At 41.4% G+C, this 12,108-nt stretch overlaps 1 protein-coding gene across 4 annotated transcripts in view; it reads right to left on the bottom strand.

Annotated features, from left to right (window-relative positions):
• The window catches only part of LOC120053808 (serine/threonine-protein phosphatase 6 regulatory subunit 3-like), a 28,373-nt gene that overhangs the window by 5,817 nt on the left and 10,448 nt on the right, over positions 1–12,108 (bottom strand). For 2 of the 4 annotated variants that reach the window (XM_039001068.1, XM_039001067.1), the window contains exons 2-16: positions 7,749–7,913; positions 7,394–7,627; positions 6,991–7,177; positions 6,732–6,869; positions 6,587–6,652; positions 6,390–6,502; positions 6,155–6,268; positions 5,421–5,550; positions 4,915–5,067; positions 4,519–4,677; positions 4,376–4,440; positions 4,061–4,176; positions 1,032–1,117; positions 784–870; positions 412–458 (exon numbers count right to left, since the gene is read on the bottom strand). In XM_039001068.1, the coding sequence (XP_038856996.1) occupies positions 412–458; positions 784–870; positions 1,032–1,117; positions 4,061–4,176; positions 4,376–4,440; positions 4,519–4,677; positions 4,915–5,067; positions 5,421–5,550; positions 6,155–6,268; positions 6,390–6,502; positions 6,587–6,652; positions 6,732–6,869; positions 6,991–7,177; positions 7,394–7,620 (1,688 nt within the window). In that variant the 5' untranslated portion in view covers positions 7,621–7,627; positions 7,749–7,913. Of the gene's footprint in view, positions 1–411; positions 510–783; positions 871–1,031; positions 1,118–4,060; positions 4,177–4,375; positions 4,441–4,518; positions 4,678–4,914; positions 5,068–5,420; positions 5,551–6,154; positions 6,269–6,389; positions 6,503–6,586; positions 6,653–6,731; positions 6,870–6,990; positions 7,178–7,393; positions 7,628–7,748; positions 7,914–12,108 lie in introns of all 4 variants that reach the window. The other 2 variants (XM_039001066.1, XM_039001065.1) reach the window with 2 other exon arrangements.

The following is a 12,108-nucleotide window of genomic DNA, read 5'->3' on the forward strand; positions in this document are numbered from 1 at the left end:
GGTCCAAGCAAATCACCAGTCTATTGACAGTGACAAGCACTTTGAACTTTACAGTCATGTATCCAATTTAAAGTCTACCACCTGTATAATAATAGCTAGTTAAATGTAATCATAAAGAAATTTGACTCGTGTGTTGCCGAATTCAAACTGGCATCCAATTTAGCTACAGCTTTATTTCTCCACACTAGAGATATCACAATCCAAACAGTGGCATATTATTTTCATATGTAGATGTTAAATTGCAAACATGTAACCTAAACCTTGTACAGAGAAAGAAACTGGTTTGCAGTCCTTTGTTAACGTTAAACAGATAATATATTAGAGCTCTCGCCTCTCCAAACCCTTATTAAAAAACCACAACCAATGTAATAGTAGGTTATGAACAAAACATCATGCAGGATCAGTACTCACTCCACGACATCATCCTGATCGGCAAACTCTTCGTCATTGAAGCCAAACTGCTCAATAAAATTGGACGTCATTTGTTGCATCTGATAATCAGAAAAGGCCTGGCAAACCCAGGACCAACGATAATGATATAGTCTTGGCACTACAAGTCTTCAAGTTCTACAATTCAAAACAATTGGCTAATACTGTAGCTATTGGTTAATAGTTAAGATTAAGAGCACATGCATACTTACATGTTTAATGTTAGTTTTTAAATCATATATCAGTACTACTACAAGACATAAGTCCAGTATAATAATGTTATCAACAATTACAAACACTATAAATATGCAGATTTAGCAGTGCGTCTACAGTCTCATCCAGTTACAGACTTACCTGTTGTAGAGAGGAATCCTGGTGGAATCCGCTGTCCTTGAAGTCTACCTCATCATCACTGGATGAGTGAATATGGTGTGTGTTCACCTAGGGCACAATACAAACAACCTTATTACTAAGAGGACAACCATTAGACCTCCTTCAAAACAGCTTTGGCACTACTGGCACCTCAACTTCCAGTGTACATACTCTGTGTACTTTGCAAACATATTTTGGCATCGAGTAACAGGTGTCTGGATCAGACTTACTAGGTCTACAGTGTTTCTCTTGTTTGTGTCAGCTAGCTGACCAGAAGTGAAGGCCTCCCATCTCTCTTTGTCATCCTCTGTGAGCTCTGAAATAACACAAATCAAAACTAATGTTATTAGTCACAGGCGCCGAATACAACAGTAGACCTTACAGTGAAATGCTTACTTACGAGCCCCTAACTAACAATGCAGTTAAAAAACAACGTAAGAAATAAAAGTAACAAGTAATTAAAGAGCAGCAGTAAAACAACAATAGCAAGACTACACACAGGGGGGTACCCGTAGAGAGTCAATGTGTGAGGGTACCGGTTAGTTGAAGTAATATGTACACGTAGGTAGAGTTATTAAAGTGACTATGCATAGATGATAACAGAGTAGCAGCGGTGTAAAAGAGGGGGAGGGGGGTGCTCTCGATGGTGCAGCTGTGGAACCTTTTGAGGATCTGAGGACCCATGACAAATCTTTTCAGTTTCCTGAGTTGGAAAACGTTTTGTCATGCCCTCTTCACGACTGTCTTGGTGTGCTTGGACAATGTTAGTTTGTTGGTAACGTGGACACCAAGGAACTTGAAGCTCTCAACCTGCTTCCACTGCAGCCGAGTTGATGAGAATGGGGGTGTGCTTGGTCCTTTATCTTAATCACGTTGAGGGAGAGGTTGTTGTCCTGGCACCACACAGGCAGGTCTCGGACCTCCTCCCTATAGGCTGTCTTGTCATTTTTCAGGCCTACCACTGTTGTGTCATCTGCAAACTTGATGGTGTTGGAGTTGTGCAGTCATGAGTGAATGGGGAGTACAGGAGGGGACTGAGCACGCACCCGAGGGGCCCGTGTTGAGGATGTGTTGTTACCTACCCTTACCACCTGGGGGCGGCCCGTCAGGAAGCCCAGGACCTCGTTGCAGAGGGAGGCGTTTAGTCCCAGGGTCCTTAGCTTATTGAAGAGCTTTGAGGGCACTATGGTGTTGAACGCTGAGCTGTAGTCAATGAATAGCATTCTCACATAGGTGTTCCTTTTGTCCAGGTGTGAAAGTGCAGTGTGGAGTGCAATAGCGACTGCATCATCTGTGGATCTGTTGGGGCGGTATGCAAATTGGAGTGGGTCTACTGTTTCTGGGATAATGGTGTTGACGTGAGACATGACCAGCCTTTCAAAGCACTTCATGGCTACAGACGTGAGTGCTACGGGTCAGTAGTCATTTAGGCAGGTTACATTAGTGTTCTTGGCACAGGCACTATGGTGGTCTGCTTAAAACATGTTGGTATTACTTACGTCCTGGTAATCCGTCTGGCCCTGCGGCCTTGTGAATGTTGACCTGTTTAAAAGGTCTTCATCACATCGGCTGCGGAGAGCGTGATCACAGTCTTCCGGAACAGCTGGTGCTGTCATTCATGTTTTAGTGTTACTTGCCTCGAAGCGAGCATAGAAGTAGTTTAGCTCGTCTGGGAGGCTTGTGTCACTGGGTAGCTCTCGGCTGTCCTTCCCTTTGTAGTCTGTATCGGTTTGCAATACCTGCCACATCCGATGAGCGTCAGAGCCGGTGTAGTGCAACTCGATCTTTGTCCTGTATTGACGCTTTGCCTGTTTGATGGTTCATCGGAGGGCATAGCAGGATTTCTTAGAAGCTTCTGTGTTAGAGTCCTGCTCCTTGAAAGCAGCAGCTCTACCCTTTAGCTCAGTGCGGATGTTGCCTGTAATCCACGGCTTCTGGTTGGGGTATGTACGCACAGACAATGTGGGGAAAGGGTCATCGACGCACTTATTGATGAAGCCAGTGACTGATGTGGTGTACTCCTCAATGCCAACGGAGGAATCCCAGAACATATTCCAGTCTGTGCTAGCAAAACAGTCCTGTAGCTTAGCAGCCGCTTCATCTGACCACTTTTTTATTGATCTAGTCACTGGTGCTTCCTGCTTTAATTTTTGCTTGTAAGCAGGAATCAGGAGGATAGAATTATGGTCAGATTTGCCAAATGGAGGGAGAGCTTCGTATGCATCTCTGTATGTGGAGTAAAGGTGGTCCAGAGATTTTATCCCTCTAGTTGCACATTTAACATGCTGGTAGAAATTAGGTCAAACGGATTTAAGTTTCCCTGCATTAAAGTCCCCGGCTTCTAGGAGCGCCGCCTCCGAGTGAGCGTTTTCTTGTTTGCTAATGGTGGAATACAGCTCATTCAATGCTGTCTTAGTGCCAGTCTCTGACTGTGGTGGTATGTAAACAGCTACGAAAAATACAGATGAAAACTCTAGGTAGATAGTTTGGTCTAAAGCTTATCATGAGATACTCTACCTCAGGCGTGCAATAGCTCGAGACTTCCTTAGATATCGTGCACCAGCTGTTATTTATAAAAATACATAGTCCGCCGCTCCTTGTCTTACCAGACGCCGCGGTTCTATCCTGCCAGTGCAGCGTATAACCAGCCAACTGTATGTTGATAGTGTCGTCGTTCAGCCACGTCTCCGTGAAGCATAATATATTACAGTTTTGAATATCCCGTTGGTAGATTCATCTTTCGCGTAGGTAATTTATTTTATTGTCCAAAGATTGCACGTTTGCTAGCAGAACGGAAGACAGTGGGGGTTTATTCGATCGTCTACGAATTCTCAGAAGGCAGCCCGTCCTCCGGCCCCTTTTGCTCCGCCTCTTCACGTAAATCACAGGTATCTGGGCCTGTTTCCGAGAAAGCAGTATATTGTTCGCGCCGGGCTTGTCAGACTCGTTAAAGGAAAAAAAGGATTATGCCAGTCCGTGGTGAGTAATCACAGTCCTGATGTCCAGAAGACATTTCGGTCATAAGAGACGGTAGCGGAAACATTATGTACAAAATAAGTAAAAAAATAAGTTGCAAATAAACGAACAAAAAAACAATCGGTTGGGGGCACGTAAAACGTCAGCCTTCTTCTCCAGCGCCATTTTATGAGTCACACATATAAATAACACAAGATTAGTCTATTCCACCTCAATACAGTAATTCCTTTTAGGAGCTCCAACTTAATTTCTGATGGGAGATGACGTCTCAAAGCACACTCACCTGAGATGAGCTGCTGTATCTTCGCACCATTGGGGCCCTTGTCGCTGTTGTGCACTATTGAGTTGGCTATTCTGGTCAAGTGCCCCATGTAGCCCCGTCTACGTCCACCCTCACCCCTGAAACCGGAAAAACACACTTATTGAAGCCTATAGGAACATTATGGTGACATTTCTTACACTACATTGAATCTTATTAAGGGTAAAAACCAAACAGCTCACAAGAGAGTTTGAAAAATATGCAAAGTCCAGTGGTCTAGTAACAACAGCATTATGGTCTAAATTCATAGTGGAATGAGAAAAAGACAACAGTACTTACTGCTCCTTCTCATTGGAGCTCCATGCATCAAGAATTCTCTGTATAAACTGGCACTTCTGAAACAGCTAAAACACAGAGCAAAAAGCAGTTAATTGACTTGTCTGACATGAATGCCATCGATGCAAAGGGTGATAAAGCCTCACGTGTTTGATGAGGTGGCTTTCTCTGACAGGCTCTTGGTCCTGATCTCTGTTGATTTCGGGGTTTTCACTTTGGGCTGGGGGCATTGCTAGGATCATCGCAGTGCAGATTTCAACTTGTATATGCAGGAAGTTATTCCATATATATTTGAAGTACATGTCCTGAGAATAAATGGAGAGAGAAAGATTGCCATTAATTACACATCCCAAATCCAGTTGCTGAAACGCGCATCATTCCTGTTGACCTTGGTTATGAGAAGGGGGTAGTAAGGGAACCAGTGTCATAAAAGAAAGTGAAAACCCTGTGCACAGCATTAAGTCTAGATCCTGGTGATGGTTTTGGTAGGAAAAACTAGTACGCCAAAACAAGTAAAAAACACAAAAAGACAGGTAACTTACAAGTATGACTCCTAGAGTGTTGAGGTTGATCAGCTCCATATTGATGATATGAGTGTTGGTCTGCAGGAGGCTGGCGACAAGACGGACCACACTCAACCGGGTGTTGCCCACTGGGGGGTCCAGCATGCCCCATGTGGTTTTCATGATATTCTTCTGCAAATGTGGGGATGAAAGGAACAATCAGGGTCTCGTTCAGTCTATATTAATTTAACTTGGTAATGCAAATAAAACCACCATTGGAGTGCACTTGTAGAGTAAACTAGAAGAAGGACCACCCACTGAAGATAAATATGACTCAAAGTTGAACCAAGTTTGAGATAGCAGGATCACAAAAAAAAAAAAAAAATCGAAGACAGAAATGTAGTATAAGTTTATTGAAAATATTGTGGTAGTTATATTTCGCTCAAGTGGATAGCAAGGACAACCTACTCTGACGAGCTTACTAATCTAAGAAATGTGTGCACTTTTTACTGTGTGTGTAACACTATACGTATGCAAAGTATTACCTGTGGGGGTTCCAGCAGCAGTTGATGGAAGTCTTTGAGCCGGGGCCTGACAGCCTCCAGAATGCTCTGATTGACTGAGAAGGATGGGTGGCTCATACCAGGGGGACAGATCTCCAAATGGCCTTCGAACCTGTACATGACAAAAAGTATTTAGTATTTTATTAGGATCCCCATCATCTACTGCTAAAGCCGCAGCTACTCTTCCTGGGGTCCACATAAAACACATTAATAGACAAGTGCATCACAAGGACAGAACTATGTGCATTTAAAATACACGATTTCATACATTTATGCCTTCATAATAATGTGATTCATAGACACTACTGAATGCAAGTGTAACACACAAAAATGGAAATGCAATAAGGAGGTGCATGGTCAAACCGGCAGACACTTCTCATTAAATTCCCGACATGAATAAAGCCACCTTGTTTCTATAGTAACTGCCCATAAATGGGTCTCCAGGGGTATTATAGACTTTACAGTTATCACCCGCAATGTGTTTCCTGAGGTTACATGTAATCTCTTAAACTTGCAAGCCTTTTGTTACAGTTACCACCCGCTATGGGTATCATTAGGTAAAATGCAACATTCATGAACATGCAGAAATAACCAGGACTTGAACAAAAGAGCAGCATATCAGACAAGTCTAACAACTCAACACTAATAGTATCTTAAAACACTATACCAGACAACCAAACCAACATTAAACCCAAAACGGGACATTGTGAACTTACGCTGGTCTTCGTGTCTCAAAGAGTGTCAGGAGAATCTGAATTACACTGACTATGGCAGAGTCATTTTTCTCTTTGTCAAAGATGTTGGATAGCAACTGCTCCACAGTCTCTTGTCTGAGAAAGGGGAGGGGATAAAATATCATGCTTTTGCCAGGACAATAAAGTAATACATTGGATATCATGATAGCAACAAGTTTTCTTCGCTGAAAGAATCAAGCAGAGGTTGTTGATTTACTTTTCCAGTGTGGCCAGTAAGGGGTCGGGCTCAGAGCAGCCCTGCACTTGGAACATCTGATCTCTGCTGAGGCGGATTATTTCACACAGAGACTGGGATGCGTTGGAGTGCCTCTGCGTGAGGAGAGAGAGAGACTTGTAAAGACACTGTCTGAAGAAACAGTACTCCAAACAAATGGTTAATGAAATGCAACTTACATCCTCATCCTGAGAAGGTTGGACCATATCAACAAGCCTCTGGATCACCTTCTCCTCATTCAGCCACTGTGGGTGAATAAGTTACAGGTTGATGATGATTGATCATTAAGAAAATGGACAGAAACTTCAAAACGCCAACACTCACATTTAAGACATCTTGTCTGAGCTGCTGTGGTTCAATGCAGGTCAGCATTCTGAGCAGCAAGTCCATGATGGCGGAGGTCCCTATGTGTTTAATCATTAAGTCCACAAAGTCTTCCCTCTTCCGCAGAAACTCCACAATCTACAGGAGATAGTTTGTTTAGAAGAAACTCTTCGCCTCAAGCTTTAAAAAGACACTACAGCATGTCATAAACTCTTCAAAAATCACACTGATTATGACTAGCGGTCTGTACTGATCTCACCTGTTCTGGTTTCCTACCGATGAGGATGCTAAGGACCTTGCTGAAGAAGCTGGCCAATAAAGGGTTGAGTGGAGATTCCCTTTGCAAAAATCCATAAAGTTTCATCAGCAAACTTTCATCTTCTCCCAGTCTGTCATTGATCTGTCCAACGTCCGAGGTAAGGAGTTCACACGATATGTTGGGGTACCTGCAAATAGCGCAAATACAACATTTGGTGATTTACCCAGTACAGCTGGCCAACCACACAAAACACAAAGTTCCTGTATAATTGACAGCCTAGCAAGTCATGCTTGCCCCCTTGGGGTTGTAAGGGTATTCCCTTATGACGTAAACACATGAACGCAAGGGAAGCTGAAAGATATTCAGAATCATTCTCAAAACCGTGTGTGTGAATCTCACTCACTTGTACTTGATCTTCTCCTCTACATCATCACTTGGCTCCTGTGTGATGTAGGTGACCAGGTCCACCATGCACTGAGGCCGCACCAGGAAGTCCACCAGCTTGTGGTTCTGGGCCTTGCACTCCTGCAGGACATCCTCCTCGTCCATCACCTCAGTCAGAGTCACATCCTCCTTCTCCAGGAGGGTGTCAATGTGAGACGTTGTGTGTAGATCAAACTTCCAAAACATGATGCTTCTGCAAGGAAGGAAAATGGTCATAAGGCAAATCACTCAGTGACTAAAAGTACACGGTACGGGTTGAGATGAGGTAGTCAAATGGAAAGTAGGTGGTCAAACCGATAGCTTCACAAACGTACCTGACTGGGGTAGAGTCCGTCCAGAGGTTAAAAATAAAATAATGCTTGTGCTCTTTGGGAGTTCTGGCCCATTACAGGCTTCACAGACAGCAGTGACGAGAGACCTTTGGACACAGGACACATGCAGCAGAACGACCACCTCGGCCTCAACAGATCAACGCACACCTGAAAGAAAGAACAGAATTTAGCCATCAGAGCATATTACTCCCTGCACTGGAAACAACTTTTGTTATTTACTATGTGAGATTTATTATGTTAAATATTAAGTGCTACTGAAACAAGTAGCAATTTAAGCTATGTTAATTTCGGCTTACATTAATTTCTAAAATAAGTAATATGATAAACTGCTGAAAACAAATATTTAGCCTAGGTCATAAGACAAACAAGGTAAGTATTTGGGCCGGTAAACCATGGTTTTTCTCTATCATCGTAGGAAAAGACTGCACTTCCTTGTCACCATCCCAACAACTTTGCCTAAAACAGAAGGTGTCTGCACTTTTTGTTAAAACTTAAAAGCATTAACCTGTCTGGCACCGGGGTTCCGCTAGCGGAACTCCTCCCACATTCCACTGAAAAGGCAGAGCGCGAAATTCAAAAAATATTTTTGAGAAATATTTAACTTTCACACATTAACAAGTCCAATACAGCAAATGAAAGATACACATCTTGTGAATCCAGTCAACATGTCCGATTTTTAAAATGTTTTACAGCGAAAACACCACATATATTTATGTTAGCTCACCACCAAATACAAAAAAGGACAGACATTTTTCACAGCACAGGTAGCATGCACAAAGCCAACCTAACTAACCAAGAACCAACCAAACTAACCAAGAAACAACTTCATCAGATGACAGTCTTATAACATGTTATACAATAAATCTATGTTTTGTTAGAAAAATGTGCATATTTGAGGTATAAATCAGTTTTACATTGCAGCTACCATCACAGCTACCGTCAGAAATAGCACCGAAGCAGCCAGAGTAATTAGACACCAACGTCAAATACCTAAATACTCATCATAAAACATTTCTGAAAAATCGATGGTGTACAGCAAATTAAAGACAAACGTCTTGTAAATCCAGCCAATATTTCCGATTTTTTAAGTGTTTTACAGCGAAAACACAATATAGCATTATATTAGCTTACTACAATAGCCTACCACACTACCGCATTCATTCATCAAGGCACGTTAGCGATAGCAATAGGCACGTTAGCGATAGCGAATAAACCAGCAAAAGATATTAATTTTCACTAACCTTCATAAACCTTCATCAGATGACAGTCCTATAACATCAGGTTATACATACACTTATGTTTTGTTCGAAAATGTGCATATTTAGAGCTGAAATCAGTGGTTATACATTGTGCTAACGTAGCATCTTTTTCCCAGAATGTGCAGATATTTTTATGACACTCAACTATTCTGACCAAATAACTATTAATAAACGTTACTAGAAAATACATGTTGTATAGGAAATGATAGATACACTAGTTCTTAATGCAATCGCCGTGTTAGAATTCTAAAAATAACTTCATTACGACATCCAGCTTAGTTATGGCGAGAGAGTGCCCAAAATCTGGGCGCAAACTACTATTTCACATGTTCGACAGATATATGAAATAGCATCATAAAATGGGTCCTACTTTTGATGATCTTCCATCAGAATGTTGTACAAGGGGTCCTTTGTCCAGAACAATCGTTGTTTGGTTTTAGAATGTCCTCTTCTCCAGTCAATTAGCACGGAAAGCTAGCAAAGTAGCGCAAAGCTCTCCTTCCTGAACAAAGGCACACAACGCAACACGCCTAACGTCCCGAATAAATTTCAATAATCTAATAAAACTATATTGAAAAAAAACATACTTTACGATGATATTGTCACATTTATCAAATAAAATCAAAGCCGGAGATATTAGTCGTCTATAACGACAGCTTTTCAGAAGGCAATACCAGGTCCCTTCTCGCGCGCTCCAGAAAACAGGAAACTGGTGACACGTCATGCCAAGAGCTTTTATTCGACCCCAGATCAAGTTATACACTCCATTTCTTCTCTCACTGCCTGTCGACATCTAGTGGAAGACGTATGAAGTGCATGTATACTAATAAATATCAAGGACATTTATAGGCAGGCCCTAGAACAGAGCATCGATTTCAGATTTTCCACTTCCTATCAGGAAGTTTGCTGCAAAATGAGTTCTGTTTTACTCACAGATATAATTCAAACGGTTTTAGAAAGTAGAGAGTGTTTTCTATCCAATAGTAATAATAATATGCATATTGTACGAGCAAGAATTGAGTACGAGGCCGTTTAAATTGGGCACGATTTTCCCCCAAAGTGAAAACAGCGCCCTCTGTCCTCAACAGGTTAAGAGAAGCTCTACTCAGCAAACCTCTCCTCATGCAAACATACTGGCAAACATACTGGCAATGTCATTGCTTGCACAGAACACTGGGCTTGGTCAAATCACATTGTCACATTTTAAAGGAAAATACCACTCAAAAACAACCTATTGGTATTTCCCCCCCATTAGTCCACTGGTGATAATCGCATGCAAAACATTTTGGGAATATCAGCAGTCAAATTATAGGATTTTTAAGCAGCAAAGTGTTACATCATCATCATGATGCATTTTGCATCAGTCCAATATCTTAACTTGACATGCAAAACCCTTTTGGACTGTTAACAGTAGACTAACTACACCAAACGATAGTTCGAGTGGATTTTTCCTTTAAAGTGTCAATCAGCAGCAGAAACAATAAAGCAAACTCCCCTCCACTGTTTCGGTAAAAAAAACAGAGAGATGGGGCCAGAAAAATGTAACCAGTCAAATTCACAGAGAGCTTTGGATGCATGGACTGACCATTATGATACCAAAATCATAGTTTTAACCATGTTTTGAGGCTATATATATATATATATATATATATATAGGTGTTTGTTTATAAACATGGGAGTAAAAAAAAAGCTTATATGTTGGGTTCTGATGGGGTACAACAGTTGAATTAATCCCATGAAGCATTTAAGTTACATTCTACAAGAATCAATAGGTACATAAAACATTAATTTATAAGTAAAAAAAACTGATATAGCAACTGCTTATTTCCCCTTTAAGAGGCAACATAACACTATGTCAAGAACTCGCTGTAGGAACCATGCAGTGAAATATGTTCAATGCACACAATAGGCATATGACTCAAAATATACAGATTTTCCGCTGTGTACACCAGGCCCTCAGTACAAAAAAAACCTAAGTATTTTCTTGTGGGGAAGCCTGTGAGAAATAGGGTTGAAGGTTATATAGCAGCCATCTTGGCTTATGCTAAACCAGCACCTCAGATTCATCAATGGCTGAGAGGAAAAAGCTTATTAATAGACTAAGCGGGGGCTGGGGGGAAATTGACATTGGCCCCTGTCCAGGCACTTGCATGCTTTGATGAAAGTGTGCAACTCAAATCATTGCTCTATGAAATACAAAACAATGTGATTTTCAAAACACCAGTACGCAGAGGTCAAAATGAATGACATGGATAACATTGGTTGTCTGGCATTAATTCTGTCTACCATAGGCAACCAAATAATGAGAGTAAAACAATGATTTTATGATTAACCAGGAACACAACTGAAGACTGAACAAAGTCCTGTGCCACAAACAGCAATAAGCACTGTCAGCCATTGGTTTCCATCTATTCTAAATAGTGATGCAACGATGACATTTTTGGCCGATACCAATATTTTCCATGACAAAAAAACTGATACCGATATTTAACATTTTTGCAGCCTTTTAAGCATTCTAGTACAGTTAAATAATTAACACACAGGGACGCAGCAGTCTAAGGCTCTGCATCTTAGTGCAAGAGGCGTCACTACAGTCCCTGGTTCGAATCCAGGCTATATCACATCCGGCCGGGATTGGGAGTTCCATAGGGGGGCACACAATTGGCTCAGCGTCGTCCTGGTTTTGCCGCCATTGTAAATAAGAGTTTGTTCTTATTTAACTAGGCTCACTTGCCTAGTTAAATAAAAGGTTACACACACACACACACCACATTGACCAAAAAGATGGCATTTTGTTGGCATTTACGTATGTCCCCATTACCAGTAAAACAATCAAAACCGATTTCTTTCACTTACTTGCTGTGCTGTTTCATTGTTCAGTCGTTTCATTTTGAACCAGGATTTCATTTGAGTCTTTGCATGTCAAATAACACTATTTGACATGTCAAATAAGCTTGTTGACCAATCAGGAGCTGAATGACTGCACATTATAATTTTACGTGTTCATAAATGTACGCAGTTAATACACATTGATTAGACTATCACTCGTATTTCATATGTCATCGATACGTACACTATGATGC

Source organism: Salvelinus namaycush, chromosome 9 (assembly GCF_016432855.1).
Source record: "Salvelinus namaycush isolate Seneca chromosome 9, SaNama_1.0, whole genome shotgun sequence".
NCBI lineage: Eukaryota > Metazoa > Chordata > Actinopteri > Salmoniformes > Salmonidae > Salvelinus > Salvelinus namaycush.